Genomic DNA, 20,950 nt, shown 5'->3' with positions numbered 1-20,950 from the left:
AAAAATGGGTTAGGAGAGAGAAACTTGTTAGATTAATTTGATTTTAAGTTATGTTAGTGTTTTAAGTTAGTTTAGCATATTTAGAAACAAAATAATAAGAAAAGAATTCATTTTCCTCCATTACCATTATTGGCTGAATTTTCTGGGGGAATATTGGCTGATGATCTTGATGTTTATTTGAGGAATTATGATGAATAATGATGAATTATGAGTCTAGAAAAATAATGAAAATTTTCGGAGCAAAAATATGAATTTTTACCCATTAAGGGTATTTTCGTAATTTACTATCGAGACTGATAATTTGCACCACACTGAGGGACATTAAGTCAATTTGGGTGCAATTGAGGTATAGAAACTGAAAAAAATTAATTTGGAGTTTAAACGGACGCGTATGTCGATTTAATCGGGTAATAGGCCGAATTAGGTCAGCACCACACTTAAGCGATAGTCGGATAAGTTGTATATCATATCATGCATATATACCGAGCCTGAATTGATTTTATAATGGTCAAGCATTGATGTGGTGAATTATGTATTGTACATTGTGGATAGGTAGTGAGCAAATTACATTGGTAAAAGTACAGAAATTGTGCTTGAAGACTGGGATTAGGAGTACATCAACTCCTAGAACTGTGAGTGGACAACTTATCGTCTTAAATATCTAGAGTTATTATACTTGTTTGATGCTTTTATTGAATGGTGAGTTAAATTATAAAATATTATGTTTTCCAATTAAAATGTTTTTAATAAAAATGAGATTTATACTGATTTTAAAATCAAATATTGTTTTGAAAAAATTGAGTATATAGAGACTGTGTTGAAATTTATGATTTTATATGTTATTGAAATTGTGGCTTATGACATTATGGTAGCATGATGGCTAAATTTTTTGGGTTGGCATGAAATATATGAATAGTTTTGGATTGGTCTCGGTAGACTGAATTACATTTTATTCGCCATATTATGCTATTGGAATTTTTATGGGTCTGGTGGTATATTAAACGGTCACTGTAGTGGTGGGGGTTTTCGTGGACTACCTATGAGAGGGGCACGGTAACCCAATTATATATTTACCTCCGGGGGGAGATGTTGGATGAAGTATCTCCTGAGGTAAGATTTAAATGCACCTCACGGTCACTGCAGTGGTGGGGGTTTCCGTGGACTGCCTATGAGAGGGGTATGGTAACCCAATTATATACTTACCTTCGGGGGGAGATGTTGGGTGAAGTATCTCCTGAGGTATGATTTGAGTGCACCTCACGTTCGGGTCACCACGTGAGAGTGAGACTCAGCCAACTCCAAGGAACGGCTGTGTGTCAGATGTGAAAACATGTTTATGGGTATGGGTCATTGAACAGCCTTGGCGGTCTCAGTGGGATACCTTGACGAAGGTACCCGCGAGAATGATTCTGGCAGGGGCCAAGTTTAAGAAACTCATAAGTCAGGGAAATTTTGATGAAAAGAAATTGTTTGGTATAGATTGAAACGAATTTTGTGTTATGAACATTATTGAGATATAACGTTTTTATATTGTCTCCATCTACTCGGCTTTAGATGTTTTTGATGATAATTATTTACTCATTGGGATTATTTAATCTCACCCCTCTTCCTATACATTTTTCAGGCTCAAGACAGTTTGTTAATAGTTGATTAAGACGAGAATTAATCTTGGAGTTGCATCATAGGAAGTAAGGGTTCGTAGCTCTACACCTTCTTGGTTTGTTGGGGGCCCACGTGTCACTGTAAACAAAATTTCATACTTTAATTATCTTTATTACTATATGAATAAATTTATTTTACTCTTACGCTACAAAAGTTATTTTAGGAAGACTTTGAAAATATTGTGTTTTAAGAAAATAGAATATTTTATTTAATGTTTTTATTATATTCAAATAGCTATAATTTTACTTTAAATGAATGTTTTAGACTTCAAAATTTAATTTAAATCATGAAATATGTGTTTCCACTTACATATTACATTTTTACGGATTTCGAAATTTCAAAAAAAATGACAAAAAATGCCCCTGTGAGCTAAAAAATAATATTTTATTATTTTGAGTTGGAAACAACTTATGATTTCTTGAAATGCGAGATTTAATAACTGTCGCTCACTGGAGAGATGCGAAAGTTGATGCTAAGCCTTGCTGGGTTTCGATCGGCATTCGGGGTAATGAGTACTTATCGGGACGTCGCGGCGGTTGTCACGGGCCCGATGGGAGTTTCGGGTCGTGACACAAAATGTTTGATGGGGTTGTGCGCTCTTTGGGTGGTGTGGCCTATGTCCCAAAGATGCGTAAGAATCTAATATCATTGAGCCTGTTAGACTCCAAAGGGTATGGATATTCTGCTTGTGATAGAGTAGTAAAAGTCACACAAGGCGACATGGTCCTGATGAAGGAGAATTTGCATAATGGCTTGTATCATCTAGAATGTGAGGCCTCGAAAGGATGGGAACAGTGCACAGGGGATGGTAGCTACCAAAGTGAGATTTCATTTGCCGAGGAAGTGATGAAAGATTCCCATGGTGTAGATGATGGTGAAAGGATGAAAAATCTTGCCAGTAGTGAATTGGAAAGGTCGTCGAGGTCCCTTTCTGAAGTCAATTAGTGCCATTGACTTGACGGCTACACAGGTGCATTAGCCGTTTTGTGGAATCAAGTGTTGGACCATGCTTGATTCGGTATGTGTAGTCGTGGTAATTATAAAGGCCAATGATTTAGAAAGTCTTATGCTTGGAGAGTTGTTCAAGGTGTTGAAAAGTAGGTGGAGTTAGGAAGTTGCAATTAGGTGCAACTAGTGGAAGAGGTTTAAGGAGTTTGAATTCAAGTCAAAAGTGGAGATTTGTTGAGTTTTAAGTTGACTAGAATTCTAGATTTTATTTGATTAGGATTTTTGTTTGTATACAATATTAAGTAGTTGTATGGTTTTAAACTTCTTATTCCACATCGAATCCTAATCACATTCTACTTTGAACTTTTATACTATAAAAGTGGATTTCTAGGCTTTAGAATTGCAAGTAGTGCTTTAAGAGCTCTAGAGAGGGAACATCTTGTAACTCTATCTTTTGCTCTAGGTGGTGCTAGAGTGGTTTGAGTGAGTGTTCTTGGGAGGTTATTGAGGAAGAGTGTGCAAGGGATCTTGGGTTGGTTTGGGAAACCATAAAGGTCAATTTATTGTACTTCAAAAGTCTCAATAATAGAAGAACAGTTTCACTTCGTGGATGTAGGCAAAAGGCCGAACCACGTAAATTCTTGTGTTTTTCTGTTTGCTTATTTTCTCTGAATTTTATTTTTGTTGATTCTTGGACAATTTCCACAACATATCTTGAAGCAAATATAGTTCAGACGGATCACAAACGGAGGAAGCAGCTGTGAAATGAGAAAGAAAGAGAGAGAAGGATTTGGTGAAACCTAATCACGCGTTGACCTGGGTAGTCTTGTAATGGAAAGCAAAGAACTATGTATACGCTGTTTGCTTCTAATTCCTAGTCCAAGGTGTTTAACTTGAAACCTCATTCTACCACCCACCATTATTTACCAATATCTGTACTATATATAATAATGATCTCCAACGGGTTATTGGCTGCCACCCCTTGAGGACAATAAAAGTAATATTAATAATAGACACGTAATTTAGCTGATCATAATGTTATTAGTTATTTGAATGCTAAACATTATATACTGATATCTAGATTAACAAGGCCAGCATATAATTACAATTTCTCAACTAAAAACAATATCAATTCTCTAACACTCGTTGTAAAAAAATTGAAAATAAATCATGAAAAATGGAGACAATTGGGAATAAAAACAAGAGAAATGAGTTTACCTAATCATCGGCCTGATCATTTGCTATATTAAATTCCAGGTCAGTGTAATTGACTTCAGCACTTGGTCTCACATTAATTTGTAAAAAATGTCCCAAACCATTTGCAATCAAGTTTTATCTGTTAAGATTGGCCTTGATAGAAAACTGCATTTAGATAGCTCTTGATCAGGCGTTCAGGTATAGGTTTCTTGATACTTAACCGAATGGTATATATATTCTCTTAATTACATGCTTGCTTTCATAGCTTCCAAATAACATTTTGACACTAGAAAATATCAACAAATCTGTATATTGTCTAAACTAATGATGGTTTTATCAATTAGTTTCAACTATTAAATGGATCACAGTTGCATCAGGAGTTGGTGCGAAGAAAGGGACTTATTCTGTTGGTCTTGATTGTTGGATTGTAATTTCTTTGTTTTGTTTATTATTGCCTGTATAGAGACAAGAGAGCAGTTGGGAATGGTGCTTTCATGTGCAAAGGTCTAGTTTAATTAAATAATAGTACAACTTGCCACATTATTAGAATATATATACAATTTCTATAACTATAAAATAATGAATGATGTTCTGTTGCCAGCTGTGTTTAGATTTGAAATAATTGTTTTATACGATAAGTAGTGCTAGTGGAATTTAATTTAATTTAATTTAATTAATGAGTAAATTTCATCGGAAGAGCATCATTATAGTCTGGACTTTGGACAATATACATATTTGTTGATATTTTCTAGCATCAAAATGCTGTTTGAATCCTACCAAGTACCAACGCAAGGCTGCAGCCTTTTCCTGTAGAAACCAGCAACCTCAAAGCAAATCAAATCGTAAATAGCTTGTTTTAGTTCACATCAGTAACAGTATATAGTTGAAGATGTAATATTGTCAACTTAATGTTTACATTAATTCAGCTTTGATATAATATTGTCAACTTAAATGTTCCTATAGTTTTATATATAGTTTTCATTATTAATTTATATTATTATAGATAATTTGGTCAACAGAGTATATATGTATCACTTAAATCGTAATACCAAATTAAACAATTGATATTCCATATTAATATAGATTTCTATTCTTTCAATTTTACAAGCGAAGATCAGTTTTTTATAATTACTGCTGCTACAATACAAGAATATACTCTGATCCCCTCCTTGCCTTGACAGAGTAATTTGATGTATTATTTTTCGATTTAAGTCAACGTCTAATTCCTTGCATCCCGCTCTGGCAGACCAACGCAGTGCCTCAAAGAATTGACTGTCAAAGATCTTCCTCTTTTAAATCGGTTAGGATTGGCTCAAGATTGGTCATGATTGTCTCGTATATATCAAGAATGGAAGAAGCAACTAACTGTGGTGCTTGCTTTCATGGCGTTCAAATAACATTTTGACACTAGAAAACATCAACAAAGCAGTATATTGTCTCAACTAATGATGGTTTTATTGATTAATATAAACTATTATTTATCGTTTAAAACAATTAATTAATCCTTGTGGATTGGAACCCATTAAATTGATCATCGTTTAATTAAATTACTTATTATTAAAATTAAAAAAAATTAATAAAGTAATTACTCAATTAATATATATCAACCATGTCTGATTAATTTATAAAGTTTTCGCTTAACTATTCGTTTATTCAGAAATTCCACCTATCATTTCTTTAGCCTGTTGTCATTGCTAAAGAGGCAAAAGTATAATTAATATAAAGTATTAACTTTTTAAAATTTAATTTTAAGCTTTTATAATATTTTAATTTTATTTTGTTAATGAGATGACATATTTTAATAGACTGATAGTATATAGAAGTTATACTATCAGTGCATCAAATATAATTATATTTTTTAATATAATTAATTATATTATTATTATATAAATATAAAATCTCTAAATTTGAAACTTAAAAAGCTCTTGTTTGAGTGACTTTGCCAAGCGTCGACTCGGTCCACATATACTCTTAAGTATGCAAATCACTTTCTCACTTTAAAAATTTTTAAAGAGTATCGGTACAAAAAAACTATCCTTCATGGGTAGTATTGCAGTGGAAACACGACCAAGTAGTATTGCAGTAGAAACACGGCAAATTTTGACACTAAAAAATAAAAATTAATTAAAAATAGGAAACTTTATCAAATAAATGTTAAGATTTGTTTTGTTCCTCCATTTATTGTTTTCCTTCTCTGGCTTTCTTTCTCATTTCACAGCTGCTTTTTCCATCTACGATTCATCTGAATTCTATTTGCTTCAAGATATGTAGTCAGTCAGTGGCAATAAATATCATTTCACACAAATTGTGTTCTCTTCTGTTTCTTTCTTTCCTTTTCCTTCCCCTTGTTCACCACCTCAAAAATTCATGGCTGAAACCTTTGCCTTTAACATTGTAGAAAATGTAGTTCAGAAACTAGCCACTGTTGCTCATCAAGAAATTTCTCTAGCTTGGGGTGTCCAATCCGACTTTCAAAGGCTTAATGACATATTGACCACTGTCAAAGATGTGCTCTTAGATGCTGAAGAAAACCAAGCTCATACTAATCAGCTGCGGAATTGGTTGCAAAAGCTGACGGATGCCTGTTATGATGCAGAAGATGTGTTGGATGAATTTGAAATCGAAGCGTTGCGGAAGCAAGTTCTGAAACAGAGGAACATCGGAAAGAAGGTAAGTCATTTCTTTTCAAGCTCAAACCCACTTGCTTTTCGATTTAGGATGGCCCAAAAGATTAAAAAAGTTACCCTGAGATTTGGTGAGATTGCTGCTTTGAAAGCTAATTTTCATCTCGCTGAAAGACATTATGACACTAGGCATGTTGTTATGGGCCCGGACAGGGAGACCCACTCTTTTGTGCAAGCAGCGGATATCATCGGTAGAGATGAGGACAAAGAAAAAATCATAAAAGCTTTGATGCAAGACCCACCTGATGGGGAAAACATATCTGTCCTTCCTGTAGTTGGAATTGGAGGCCTCGGAAAGACCGCCCTTGCAAAATTGCTGCTCAATGATGAAATCATAGATGGGGAATTTCAGTTGAAAATATGGGTGTGTGTTTCAGATGATTTTCATTTGAAACGATTAATTATGAAAATTATTAAAGCGGCAAAAAAGGTCAACGAAGATTGGAGTAACATGGATTTAGATCAATTACAAAAGGTCTTACGAGACTGTTTAGATGGGAAAAAATATTTACTCATTCTAGATGATTTGTGGAACGAAGATGATCATAAATGGAATGAATTGAAACAGTTTCTTGTGGGAGGAGGTAGGGGAAGCAAAATTGTAGTCACCACTCGTAGTAGCCGAGTTGCAGAGATCATGGGCACTATCCCAACACACAATTTAGAAGGTCTTCCAGAAAAGGAAGCTTTGTCTTTGTTTCTCCAATTTGCATTCAAGAAAAGGGAAACGAATCAATACTCAAACCTGGTAAAAATTGGGAAAGAGATAGTTAAAAGTTGCACTGGAATTCCTTTGGTTTTGAAGACACTTGGGAGCTTACTTCTTGGCAAAACTTCAGAATATGATTGGAAACTTGTGAGAGATAGTGAAATGTGGAAAGTAATGCAAAAGGAAAACAACGTTTTTCCTGTTTTGAAATTGAGTTATGATCAATTGCCTCCATATTTAAAGTTATGTTTTGCTCATCTTTCAGTCTTTCCAAAGGATTATGAATTTAATTACATGGAGTTGATCCATTTTTGGATGGCTCATGATTTGCTTCAATCCTCCAATGAAAATGATGACCCAATAGATATTGGTTGTCGTTATTTGAATGATCTATCATCAATGTCTTTTTTTCAAGATTTTGATAAAAGTTTGTCTAGACAATATTTTTTTAAAATGCATGATCTTCTACATGATCTTGCAGTATTAGTGGCGAAGAATAGGTGCTCCACGATAAACTCTTTCAAACAAATTATTACCCCAGGAATTCGACATTTATGCCTTGAAAACTCTGATTTTCTTGAGAAAAACTCTTGTGACTTCTTTGATATTGATAAATTATGTCATCTGCACACATTTCGTTTTGAAAATATGAAAGCAGATGCCAACAGTGAATCATTTATCGAAAAATGTCTTTCAAGGTTTCAAAAGTTGCGAGTGCTTACTCTACAAGGGTCTAGTCTTGAGGTAGTGCCCAAAAGGATTAGTGGTTTGAAGCATTTAAGATATCTCGAATTAAGCAGCAACTCCAATATCAAGAAACTTCCAAATTTCATATGTAAGTTACCGTGCTTGCAAACTCTGCTTCTCATTCAAGCAGGAATTGAAGAGTTGCCCAGCAATATGAGATACATGATTAGTCTCAGAATGTTATCAATAAGTACAAAGCAGAAAGTTCTATCCAAGAGTGGACTTGAGTACTTGAAATCTCTTCGGTATTTGTTTATCGCTTATTGCGAAAATTTAGAATATTTGTTTGATGGGATTCGAAATCTGACATCCCTTCATACATTGATCATAGTTGATTGCAAGAACTTGATCGCGCTGCCACAAGGTATTAAAGCTTTAACCGCGTTAAAAGTTCTGGTGATTTCGAATTGCGAAAAGCTCCATCGAAATATGATATTGGCATCCAAAGCGAGAGGAAAAGAAGATGACAGTCAAGATCACCACATTGGCAGTGGGTTACGCCTTCAAACATTAATCATTGGATGGTTACCAAGGCTGGAGGCACTACCCAATTGGCTTCTTGGAGAATCTGCCAACACTTTGCAGATCCTGGTAATCGAAGAATGCAAGAATCTCACAACATTGGCGGAGTGGCAGAATCTCACATCACTTGAAAGGTTTAGTATTGGGGAATGCCCAAAACTGTCATCTCTACCAGAGAGTATGCCTTGCCTCAGAGAATTGAGTATTATGCATTGTCCCATTTTGAACGAAAGATGCAGACCAGAAACAGGAGAGGATTGGGCCAAGATTGCTCACGTCTCGAACATACGGATTGATGGCTCCGCCGGAGGGTATGCCGTGCCTCAAAGAAATGACTATTATGCATTGTCCCAATTTAAACGAAAGATGGAAGCCAGAAACAGAAGAGGATTGGGCCAAGATTGTGCAGCGTAACGACTCGCTAAGAAGTAATTTTTCCCACTTTTTTTCTTGAATTTTCTTTCTTTCTTTCTTCCATTTATACATATTAGATTGAGTTTTATTTGTTTTATAAATTGTCAGCGAAATGATACAAGTGATTTTAGTGGTTAGTCTGGAAATCAATGTTTTTAAGACTCAATTAACAAGTAATATGATCAACTAAGTAGTAGCAATATGTTACTTCATGCTTACAATACTGTTATTTCAAAAGAAATTACAAAACAAAATAAAGATATTTAAGTTATGAAAGATACGTGGTACATAGTTGTTTATCTTCATTTTTCTTTTTTTTTCGTTGTTGTTTTTGAACTTAAATTATTCATATATTTTAGTTTTATAGAAATAAAATAATAAACAATGTAGGAACTTATACTAATACAAATATACTCCAAAAGGAAACTTATTTTTACAAATAATAAAAGATATCAGTATTTAGTTTATGTGCACATTTATTATCATGTTTCAATTGGGTTTCGTCCCTTTTAAGAGGTACCATGGTATTGTTTTTAATTATATATTTCTTCATTCTTATTTAAACATATTAATGATTTTTTTACTAGTTTTTTTCTAAAAAGAAAATCAGTAAAGAGAATAGTAGAACCATTAAAACTTAAAAACTAACGTAACAAATGAAAGAGTGACTGAGTAAAGAACCTTTTTTATTTAAATAAAGATGACTTTTCCGAAATAGCAACTACATTTTTTCACATCCTAATATACCAAAACATGTTGGTGTCCATTTTAGCATTCTTTAGAGATTTTGCTCATCCATTGTTAATTTGTTATTGAGTGGCAGGGCGCATGTATCTCCATTTATTGGTACGTAATTGGACTGGAATTCTCATGGTGGCTGCACCATTCTCCACGTAACCACTAAATATGATTCCAGAAGTGTTCCTGGCTTGCCTTATGTCCTGATTGTTGGGTTGTATTCTAGCTAGTTGTGTTATGGACCTATCTGAAATTTGATGCTTGTTTGTGGGCTGTAATTTCCTTGTTTCGCTCAATGTTGGTTTGATGTCTTGGGTTTGAATTCAAGATTCGGCTTCGTCTTATATCTTTTGGATTCAACATTATTGTTTGTTGTTTCATGGACAAAACTTAATTTTACGTTTAGGTGTATAAAATAATCTTTCTTTACTTATTGTTAAAAATAATTTTTCAGAGATTTGCATTCTGGTTGAACTCTCAGGAGTCAGCAGCTCATGGAGCTTAAGTTAGATATTGTAAACCCTTCTTTCAAATCAGTATTGTATCTCTATATTGGATATACTGATCATAGGCATCAAATAAAATATTAAACAGGGAAATGCATCCGTTTTCGCAAAGGTAATTCAGCAGACCAAGAATTTTGTTTTCGACAGAGCAATACATAAGAGAAATTAATGTGAGAAGAGTGTCTTGCAAACTTAGAGACAAAAATGTGGTAGCTCAAAGTCATTAATAAATAGCTTTAAATTGTTCCACCTCTTTAAAGTCTTTATTCCATTTAGTAGGAAAAAATCTCTTTGAATTCACAATTCATGATTAAGTCCTATATATGTAAATGAAGAGTTTAATTGCATTGAAGAGTGCAAGACAATAAAAAAGTAATTGAGTAAAGTCAAGCTTGTAATTAGTAATAAGTAAAAACATAAAATAAGGTTTTAACAATAAAAAAGTGAACAATAAAGTGGCATTAAGCCCAATCCAAAAGAAAAGAAGAGCAGTCCAAATATTGAACTCAAAACCAACAAAGAACAAAACAAGGAAAGTACATCCCAAACAAGTGGCAAGCAAGGAACGACCATGGACTCATTTTCAGGGAATTCAAGAAAGAGTAGTTCGGTCTAGCCACTAAGAGAAGCCCAATCCAACATCATCAGCTGGGGACATGCCCTGCCATTCAATAACACCAAATTAGGAAAATTGACCAACAACTTTTAGTGAGATATTAAGATGTAACAGAATAAGTTTTTTTTCTTTTAAAAGTGTATTCCATGTTTGTATCTATACACCATTTGTTGCTTTATTTCTATGAAACTAAAATATATATAATAAATATCACAAAACAACAAAAAGAAAAAAAGAAAATGAGGCATAGCAAATTAACATTGTTTCTTTGAGAGATGGCAAATTAACATTTTATTCAAGAAAAAAATGAAAATAAAAATAAACAAATGCCACTTATCTTTCAAAGTTTAAATAGTTTGATTTTGATTGGTAATTCGTTTTGAAATAGTAACATATTGCTACTACTTAGTTGATCATATTAGTGTTAATTGAATCTTAAATATTGCTTGGCTAAAAAAAGAAAATCTTAAACACAGATTTCTGGACTACCGACTAAAATCAATTGCATCATTTCTCTGACAAGCTTTATAAAAACAATTTAAAAAAGAATCATGTTTTATTATTTGATATATAAAGGGAGGAAAGAAAGAAAATTGTAAATAAAAAAAAAAGAAAAGAAAAGACGGAAAAAATAATTGTTACCTAGCTGATCATCAGGCTGTTCATTTGTTTGATGTGATTTCATTGCCATCAATACGTATACGAGATGCATGAGAAATCTTGGCCCAATCCTCTCCATTTTCTGGTTTGTATCTTTCGCTCAAAATCGGACATCTTTCAATCTCCAATTCCTTGAGGCATTGCATCCGCTCTGGCAGTGATGACAAATTTGGGCAATTCGTAATCACCAACCCTTCAAGTGATGTGAGATTCTGTCTCTCTGGAAATGTTCTGAGATTTTCACAGTCCTCAAGTATCAGGAACCGCAAAGTGTTGGCAGATTCCACAAGAAGCCATTCGGGTAGTACCTCCAACTTCGGTACCCCTCCAATAGCTAATTCTTGAAGGCGTAACCGACTGCCAATATGGTAATCTTGACTATCATCTTCTTTTCCTCTCCCTTCGGATCCCAACGTCATATTAACATGTAGCTTTTCACATTCCCAAATTGCCAGAACTTTTAACGCTATTAAGGCTTCAAAACCCTGCGGCAGTGAGATCAAGTTCTTGCAACTATCGATTATCAATGAATGAAGAGATTTGAGGTTTTGAATCCCATCAAACAAATATTCTAAATTTTCACAACCAACAATCTTCAAATACCGAAGAGATTTCAAGTTTTCGAGTCCATTTTTGGATAGAGACCTCTGTCTTGTACTTATTACTAGCATTCTGAGATTGATCATATACCTCATATTTTTGGGCAACTCTTCAATTCCTTCACACTCGAGAACCAGAGTTTGCAAACATGGTAACTTGCATATAAAATTTGGAAGTTTCTTGATTTTGGAGTTGCCATGTAAGTTGAGATACCTTAAATGCTTCAAACTGCCAACCTTTTTGGGTAGTACCTCAAAACTAGATCCTTTTAGATCTAGTACTCGTAAATTCTGGAATCTTGAAAGACATTTCTTGATAAATGATTCACTGTTAGAACTGTCGTTCATATTTTCAAGACGAAATGTGCGTAGATGACATAACTTATCAACATCAAGGAAGCCAGAAGACTGCTCCTCAAGAAAATCAAGGTTTTCAAGGCACAAATGTCGAATTCCTGGAGCAATAATTTGCTTGAAACAATTTACCATAGAGCACTCATTCTTTGCCACTAATAATGCAAGATCATGTAGAAGATCATGCATTTTAAAATACTGAAAAACAATATTTTGATCAAAATCTTGGAAAAAAGATTTTGATGATAGATTATTCAAATAACGCCTACCAATACCTTCTGGATCTTCATTTTCATTGGAGGAATGAAGCAAATCATGAGCCATCCAAAAATGAATCACCTCCATATCATTAAGTTCATAATCCTTTGGAACTACCGAAAGATAAGCAAAACACGGCTTTAAATATGGAGGCAATTGATCATAACTCAATTTCAAAACAGGAAAAATGCTGTTCTCCTCTTGCACTAGTTTCCACATGTCACTATCTCTCACAAATTTCCAATCGTCTTCTGAAATTTTGGAGAGAAGTAAGCTCCCAAGTGTCTTCAAAACCAAAGGCACTCCATTGCATTTTTTAACTATTTCTTCCCCAATTTTTACTAGGTTTTGGTACTGATTGATTTCCCCTTTCTTGGACGCAAATTGGAGAATCAAACACAAAGATTCCTTTTCAGAAAGACCTTGCAAATTGTGTGTTGAGATTGTGCCCATGATCTCTGCAACGTGGTTACTGCGAGTGGTGACAACAATTTTGCTTCCCTTAGCTCCTTGCACCAACAACTGTTTCAATTCATCCCATTTGATAGGATTTTCGTTCCATAAATCATCCAGAATAAGTAAATATTTTTTCTCATCTAAACAATCTCGAAAGACCTTTTGTAATTGGTCTAAATCCATATTACTCCAATTTCCATCCAACCCCTCTGCAGCTTTAATGATTTTTATCATTAATCGCTTTAAATCAAAATCATCTGAAACACATACCCACATTTTCAACTCAAAATGCCTATCTACACGTTCATCATTGTACACCAATTTTGCAAGGGCAGTCTTTCCGAGGCCTCCAATTCCAACTATAGGAAGGACAGATATGCCTTCCCCATCAGTTGGATCTTGCATCAAAGTTTTTATGATTTTTTCTTTATCTTCATCTCTACCAATGATATCTGCTGCTTGGACAAAGGAGTGGGTCTCCCTGTCCAAGCCCATAACAAGATGCCTAGTGTCATAATGTCTTTCAGCAAGATGAAAATTAGCTTTCAAAGCAGCAATCTGACCAAACCTCTCAGTAACTTTTTTAATCTTATGGGCCATCCTAAATCGAAAAGCAACTGGGTTTGAGCTCGAAAAGAAACTGCGTACCTTCTTTCCGATGTTCCTCTGTTTCAAAACTTGCCTCCGCCATGCTTCGATCTGAAACTCATCTAGTACATCCTCTGCATCGTAACAAGCATCTTTCAACTTTAGCAACCAATTCCGTAGCTGATTGTTCTTTGCTTGGTTTTCTTCAGCATCTAAGAGCACATCTTTGACAATGGTCAATATGTCATTAAGCCTTTGAAAGTCAGTTTGGACACCCCAAGCTAGGGAAATTTCTTGATAAGCAACAGTGGCTAGTTTCCCAATTAGTTTTTCTACAATGTTAAAGGCAAAGGTTTCAGCCATGAATTTTTGAGGTGGTGAAGAAAGAGGAGGGAAAGGAAAGAAAGCAACAGATGGAGAAGATATTTTGTGTGAAATGATTATCTGTTCTGACTGACTGACTGACTATATAACATGAAGCAAATAGAATTCAGATGGATCACAAATGGAAGAAGAGCTGTGAAATGAGAATGAAAGAGAGAGACGGATTTGGTGAAACCTAATCACGCGTTGACCTGAGTGGACTTGGAATGGACGATATTTATAGTGAAACTCATTGTACTACCCATCACTATTTACCGACATCTGTACTTTTTTATGAAAATGGTCTCCAACGGGTAATTGGCTGCCACCCTTGAGGACAATTTTTTTTATTTTATAATGATAAATAAATATCTATTTATATATTAAAACTAATTTAACTAGTTTTTTAATGACATTTTATAGGCTGACACTTAAGTATAGTAGTATAAATATTTTGATTTTGTTTTCCAATTCTTTGTGAAAAATAAAAGTACTGCTAATAGTAAGCATGTAATTTAACTGATGTATAATTTTAAAAAAAATTAATTTTATTAATCTCAACGATTCACGTATTATTTCAATCTCTTTCTCTTACTTATTTTGTCAAAAGATTTTTAATGGTACAATGCTTAGTTGATCACAATGTTATTAGTTCTTTAAATGTTAAACATTATATACTGATATCTAGATTAATAAGGGTAGCATATAATTACAAATTCTGAACTAAAAACAGTACCTTCTTGTTATAAAGAATTGAAAATAAATCATGAAAAATGGAGACAATTGAAAAAACCAAACAAAAAACAAGAACTTGTTCAATTTCGCTATATTAAATTGCGTTACTGTTATGATATATAGGGGGGACAAGAACAATGTTGGTCCAATCCTCTCCGATCTGGCGTTTGCATCTTGGGATCAAAATGGGACAATGCACAACATTCAATTCTTTAGGAATGGCATGTCACCCTTGAATGTCAGTGTCACAATCTCAAAATTCAAGGCCAGGAGCACGAAGATAGCTCAACTTTTCTTTGACTAACGAAAATGTGCAAAAGCCCTATTTCCCAATATAAACAGAAAGCCCCGAATTAATTGACAATACGAAGTATTGAAGAAGGCGGGACAGAGCATGAATTACTCTGCTTAAACAAGTTAGGTACTGCTAAATTAAAATTGAATTTTACTCTGCCTAAAATACAATTTTAATGTTTCAGAAAATTTTTTAGACTAATAAACTATTTAGACCGCAGAGAGTATTATGATTCCCTACAGGTGCTTCATGTATCAATTCACAAGGTAATTCCAAGGTGGCCCGACTGCAGAGCCAAGCAATGTCCTTATTAGAAGTTTGAACCAAATTAGCTCCAAAGCTATTCATCATGGCTGCAAAAGCATCCTCTTTAGAAAGAGGTAATTGACAATTGAGCCTGAGAAAGTAATACGTAATTAGAAAGTCAAAGATAAAAAAAAAAATCATTGAACAAGAAATTAACCCAATGAGTAAAGAAGGCTAAACAGGAATTTTGTAAAGAGTAACATCCTGAATCTGCAAATTGGAAACTGTGGTTAGCATTAAGGCACATGAGTGAAGGAAGGATAAAGAAATACTTACCATAGGAAAAAACAAATGTCGTTTCTAAAGTAGTTGGAGGGCCGGATGTTGCAACAGTTGAATGCTAAGTCCAGGAAGGTCAACCCAATGATCGAATTAGAAGAGCTTGATTGTGGGAATTTGGCCTAATTGAGCTTCAGAATTGGGGCTTTGAGTTGGAGTATCACTTTGTGTGGGAAGAGTATAACCTTGAATAGAAACCGAAAAATGAAAATATTTTAGTCAATGGAATTACAATGCTTGAAATTGAAATACTATACAATTTGGAAATGCAAAAAAAGAAAGCTGGAGGTGCTGAAACTGATTGACTGTTATAGACATCGTTGGAGGCAACAGCAATACTTTTAGCTTGTGAATTGGCATGATTGCAAGTTTAAGGCAACAGGCTGAAATCAAGATACAAATTAGAAATATACCAAATGTGTAACTGAAGAAGGCTAGAGGAACTTTGCTGGGAGTAGCATCCTGGATTTGGAAGATGAAAACTATGGTTTAGTATTAATGCATAAGAATGAGGAAACAAAGAACCATTTACCTACCAGAGGAAAAGAAGTTGTTGCTGAAATTGTTTGGGGGCTGGAAGTTGTACCAATCACACCAAGTCAAAGGAAGGAAGGATCCGAAAAAAAAGAAGTTCATTGTGATAGTTCATCTTCAGATTCAGTATAGTGATTTTGAGTTGTAGTATCACTTTGAGTGTGAAGGGTATCATCTTGAGTAGAAACCTAAAAATGCAAATAGTAGTCAATGGAATTACAAATGCTTGAAATAGAAAATTTAGAAAAGTAAAAATTACCAAAAGCTTACCGTGGGGGAGGTGCCAATTGATAGACCCCCATATACATCAGTGGGAGCGAAGGCGGCACTGTTAGCCTGTGAATGAGCATTGGTAAGTGAAAGACAAAGTCCTGAAATCAAGATATAAAGTCCATAAATAAGAATTTACTGAATTAGTAGGCGGAGAAGGCTGAAGAGGAACTCTGATGGGAGGTGCTTTTTTTTTTTAGACTTAGGAAAGGGGGATTCGAACTTTGCTTAAAAAGCAGAGAAATCATGTGCATCAGCCAATTTGCCTAATATTTGGGTGCGTATTCTGATGGGATGCTGTTCCTGCTGAAAATTGAAAACTACAGTTACTATCAAGCAATAGTAGTGGGAAAAAAAAAAAAGGCAAACACTCACCTGAAAATCAAATGATCTTGGTTGAGTAGTTAGAGGGCTGGATCTCGTACTAGCTGCTCGAGGAGCTTCAGTTGAAGGACTTGGGACAGAAGAAATGGAACTGGACTGCGGTGTTTGAGCCTAAGATATAGAATTGAGGTCTTGAGTCAGAAGGGTATCTTCTTCCATAGGGACCTAATAAAGAAAATGTTTTGGTCAATGGAATAATAATGCTTGAAGACATAAAAAGCGAAAGCTTAGAGTTGGGGAGGTGCCAATTGACTGATCCATAGAGACGTCTTTTGGAGCAGAGACAATACATTGAAATTTAAAAAGTATTTGAGAAGGTAAAACATGTTTACCTTGGAGGCAGGTGGTGTTGCATGTGCAGTGGCCTTTGTTTCTTGCTTAGGGGATGATGCTTATCTTTCCTCCTTTTTCCAGTCATTTTCGAGTGAGATGTTGGTAGAAATGACTGAGAAGTAGTGAAAGCAAATGTAAAACAAACAAAAGTGAACGAATCCATATTTAAACACGGGACAAATGGGTGAATTTTTTTGGTTAACAGTCCAGACTAAACTCGATCACTCTATGTATATATGACTCTCATTCATAGGTGTTGTTCTAGGCGTCCAACCATGTAATTAAGCAACCCTAAAATTGGTAAGGATCATTAGACATCCTTTACTTTTTGAGGTAGTTTGATGTAGATAGATAAAATGGTATAGGATTTTGGTACATTTCACCCAAGTTACGTGGAGAAAGCCAAATGACAGCCTTGGTTAAGTTTATGTAGTTCACAGCACAGAGACCAAATATGGCTCCTATCTATGTTAATCAGATCAAGCAGGCCATATTTGATATTATAAATTTCTCAAATTTATAAACCAGATACCAATAAAATTTACCTGTGGTGGTAGATGACCTGCTCTGATTCCCTCTATGATCTCCCTGCAATTACAAAGTCGAGATTGTTAATACTAAAGCAAGTAGAGGTTTAAAAACACTTAATCAAATTCCTCAGCTATGGTTTTTAAGAAACTGAAATAAATTATAACTGTCATCAACGTGTGCAATAGAAATGAGTAAAGAAAAGATATAGAGAAAAAGAAGAGCTCTTACTTCAGTCTTGTGATATCTGTTAGATCCAATCTCATGGCCATCAAGATATATATAAGGGACATGAGCAATCTTTGGCCAATCCTCACCTGTTTTCCTTCTGCATCTTTCACTCAAAAGAGGACAATATTCAATCTTCAATTCCACGAGGGCAGTGAGGCATTGCATCACTTCTGGCAGAGATGCCAATTCCAGGCATCCAAAAATCTCTAGCATTTCAAGTGATAGAGTGTGAGAGCCACTTCCTTGAATTAAAAGCCATTTGGGCAGTGTCTTCAGCTTTGGCAATCCTCCAAGTAGCAATCTTCTAAGCCTTAGCCCTTGTGCAATGTGCTGCTCTTGACTATTATCTTCTTTCCCTTCTAATTCCAGCCTTTCGCAATGCAAAATTGCTAGATTTTCCAAATTTGTCAGGCAATTCAAACCATGAGGAAGTGAGATCAAGTTTTTGCACATACCAATCACCAATGTTCGAAGTTGTGTGAGATTTCGAACCCCTTCAGGCAAATGCTCTAAATTCTCACAATGACCAATTGCCAAATGCCTAAGCGACTTCAACCGGTTCACCACATTCTCTGGTAAAACCGTCAAATTTGTGGTTATTGACAAGGCTCTCAGCATAATCAGTTGACTCATATCTTTAGGAAACTCTTCAATTCCATTGCAACTAGCAAGAATCAAAGTCTGTAAATTTTGCAACTTGCAAATGGAATTCGGAAGTTTCTTAATATTACGATTACCCCTTAGGTCAAGAAATCTCAAATGCTTCAAATTACCAATCCCTCTTGGCAATACCTCAAAAGTAGACTCACTCAAATCCAGCACCCGCAATCTTTGGAACCTTGAGAGGAATGTTTGGATAAAGAAATCATTTCTGGATCCCTCTTTTATATACAAGAAGCGAAATGTACGCACATGACAACAGTTATCTAGGTACCTAGAAAAGCTTTCTGCAGGAATATCAAGGTCCAAAAAATACAAATGTCGAACCCCTTCGCCAACATCTTGGCCTTGGGATTTCACTACGGAGCACTCATTTTTTGCTATTAACAGGGCAAGATCATGTAGCAGATCATGCATTTTGAAGTGCTGAATGAAACCAAGTGTCTCAAAATCTTGGAAAAAATATCTCGAAGACAACTCATTCAGGTACCGCCTACCAGTTTCTTCAGGGTCCTCATCTGGGTTAGAGGTTTTAAGAAGACCATGAGCCATCCAAAATTGAACTAATTCAAAACTTGCAAACCTATAATCCTTCGGATAGACAGAACAATAAACAAAACATGGCTTTAAATAATGAGGCAACTGATCATAACTTAGTTTCAGAACAGGCAAAAGGTCATTTTTGTCTTGCATTAATTTCCACATCTCATTATCTCTCACCTTTTCCCACTCATGCTTTGAAGTCGTAGAATAAAGCAGACTCGCAAGCGTCTTCACAGCCAAAGGATTCCCTCCGCATTTTTTCACAATTTCCCTCCCAATTTGTACTAGGTGCGGATGTTGTTCCTTTCCCCCTTTTCTAAAGGCCACTTTGAGGAACAAAGAGAAAGATTCTTCCTCAGGAAGAGCTTTTAAGTTGTGTATTGTACCCATGTTACTAGCAACTAGGTTACTACGAGCAGTGACTAGGATTTTACTCCCTTTGGCTCCCCCCATTAACAAAGGTTTCAATTTACTCCATGGTTTATCATCGACCCAACAAACATCATCTAAAATGAGTAAATACGTTTTGCCATTCAAACAACCTCGTAAGCCCTTCTGTAATTTCTCTAAGCTCATATTACCATAGTCCCTATCACCCCCATTTGCAACTTTAATGACTTTTTCAAGCAATCGTTTCAAATCAGTTTCATTTGAAACGCATACCCACATTTTCAACTGAAAAAACTCAGCTACATTTACATCATTGAACACCAACTTTGCAAGGGCGGTCTTCCCGAGACCTCCAATTCCAACTATAGTAAGGACGGAAATGTTTTCCTCTTCCCCACCAGTTGGAGCTTGCAATAAACTTTCTACGATATTTTTTTTGTCTATATCCCTACCAATAACATCCGATGCCTGTACAAAGGAGTGGGTCTCCCTGTCCGAGAGCACAACATGCATAGTGTCATCATGTTTTTCTACGAGATGAAAACGATCTCGCAAATCAGCAATCTCACTAAACCTCTCTGTAATTTTCTTAATCTTATGTGCCATTTTAAGCCGAAAAACAAGTGGGTTTGAGCTTGAAAAGAAATTGCATACCTTGTTTCCAATGCACTTCTGTTCCAAGACTTGCCCCCGCAATGATTCAACTTCAAATTCATCTAATACATCTTCTGCATCATAGCAGGCATCCTTCAGCTTTTGTACCCAATCTTGAAGCTGATTGTTACGAGCCTGTTTTTCTTCAGCATCTAAGATCCAAGGTTTGACAGTGGCTAACATTTCACGAAGCTTTCGAAAGCCACTTTGGACACCACAAGCAAGTGAAATTTCTTGAACAACAAGAGCGGTTAGTGTCTCGAGGACATTTTCTGCAATGTTAAATGCGAAGGGTTCAGCCATGACTTTTGAGGGTGAAGCAGGGAATGTGTTGTGGGTTATGTCACTACGAACCAAGTTTTTTTTGGGTGATGCGGTTTGAACAAATTAGCAATGAACGTGTTTATAGCTTCATTATAGGAATTTGCTTTGCTTGCATCCGCTTCCAATTCCACTGATGAAAAGGTACAAACTAAAGCTTTTGAGTGTTAGTAAGGCAACGCATTTATTCTTTGGAGATTGAGTAAGCAAAACCAAAGAGAAGGTTGGAGAAAACTAAAGCGAAAGACAAATCAATCAAAGTATCTAATCAAACTATAGTATAACTTCATCTTATGGAAAAGGTGATTATTCCAACCCTGGGATGGCTTATGGCTTCACATACTATTTGGTGGGAAACTCAAGATTCCAGGTTCCTTAGTCATTCTTCGTGCACACACAAACAGTTTGATAGAATACCTACCAAGCTAAGCGGAAATCTGCCATGGCGGAGCTCATGTGGCATGCT

General features: G+C 35.3%; 3 protein-coding genes and 1 long non-coding RNA gene across 11 annotated transcripts; 2 read left to right on the top strand and 2 right to left on the bottom strand.

The window, feature by feature from the left end:
* LOC108660471 (putative disease resistance protein RGA1) lies at positions 5,971-8,282 on the top strand. Its single transcript, XM_018121030.1, has 2 exons — positions 5,971-8,192; positions 8,279-8,282. Exons 1-2 carry the CDS (start codon positions 6,175-6,177, stop codon positions 8,280-8,282), a joined length of 2,022 nt encoding a protein of 673 aa, XP_017976519.1. The 5' UTR covers positions 5,971-6,174.
* LOC18599582 lies at positions 8,281-9,981 on the top strand. Its single transcript, XR_001927778.1, has 2 exons — positions 8,281-8,897; positions 9,707-9,981. It is a non-coding gene; the product is annotated as an uncharacterized LOC18599582 (long non-coding RNA).
* Positions 10,501-14,221, bottom strand: LOC18599576 (putative disease resistance protein RGA3). Its single transcript, XM_018120699.1, has 2 exons — positions 11,386-14,221; positions 10,501-10,788 (listed from the first exon to the last, which is right to left on the bottom strand). The coding sequence occupies exon 1, from the start codon at positions 14,019-14,021 to the stop codon at positions 11,406-11,408; it is 2,616 nt and encodes an 871-aa protein (XP_017976188.1). The 5' UTR covers positions 14,022-14,221; the 3' UTR covers positions 10,501-10,788; positions 11,386-11,405.
* On the bottom strand, positions 14,809-20,767 carry LOC18599584 (putative disease resistance protein RGA1). Of its 8 annotated transcripts, none has more exons than XM_007029604.2 (10): positions 17,917-20,766; positions 17,703-17,745; positions 17,157-17,269; positions 16,816-16,989; positions 16,580-16,746; positions 16,441-16,506; positions 16,173-16,358; positions 16,050-16,098; positions 15,634-15,821; positions 14,809-15,448 (listed from the first exon to the last, which is right to left on the bottom strand). In XM_007029604.2, exons 1-3 carry the CDS (start codon positions 20,464-20,466, stop codon positions 17,217-17,219), a joined length of 2,646 nt encoding a protein of 881 aa, XP_007029666.2. In that variant the 5' UTR covers positions 20,467-20,766; the 3' UTR covers positions 14,809-15,448; positions 15,634-15,821; positions 16,050-16,098; positions 16,173-16,358; positions 16,441-16,506; positions 16,580-16,746; positions 16,816-16,989; positions 17,157-17,216. The 8 variants fall into 8 exon arrangements, with proteins under 8 accessions (XP_007029666.2, XP_017977832.1, XP_017977833.1 ...); XM_018122343.1 differs by having other exon boundaries at positions 16,441-16,541; positions 16,664-16,746; XM_018122344.1 differs by having other exon boundaries at positions 16,664-16,746.

The sequence above is a fragment of the Theobroma cacao genome, chromosome 5, assembly GCF_000208745.1.
Source record: "Theobroma cacao cultivar B97-61/B2 chromosome 5, Criollo_cocoa_genome_V2, whole genome shotgun sequence".
Taxonomy (NCBI): domain Eukaryota; kingdom Viridiplantae; phylum Streptophyta; class Magnoliopsida; order Malvales; family Malvaceae; genus Theobroma; species Theobroma cacao.
Note: the sequence above shows the minus strand (reverse complement) of the source record. Positions and strands in the feature narration are given on the sequence as shown.

Bases quoted from the DNA above. Each gene is read 5' to 3' on its own strand.
- LOC108660471 (XM_018121030.1), top strand. From the start codon at position 6,175: ATGGCTGAAACCTTTGCCTTTAACATTGTAGAAAATGTAGTTCAGAAA.
- LOC18599576 (XM_018120699.1), bottom strand. From the start codon at position 14,021: ATGGCTGAAACCTTTGCCTTTAACATTGTAGAAAAACTAATTGGGAAA.
- LOC18599584 (XM_007029608.2), bottom strand. From the start codon at position 20,466: ATGGCTGAACCCTTCGCATTTAACATTGCAGAAAATGTCCTCGAGACA. The intron at 17,746-17,916 runs GTAAGAGCTCTT...TTGTAATTGCAG, and splicing joins ACAGATATCACAAGACTGAA to GGAGATCATAGAGGGAATCA. The intron at 17,270-17,702 runs GTAAATTTTATT...ACTACTTCTCAG, and splicing joins CAGGTCATCTACCACCACAG to TCATTTCTACCAACATCTCA.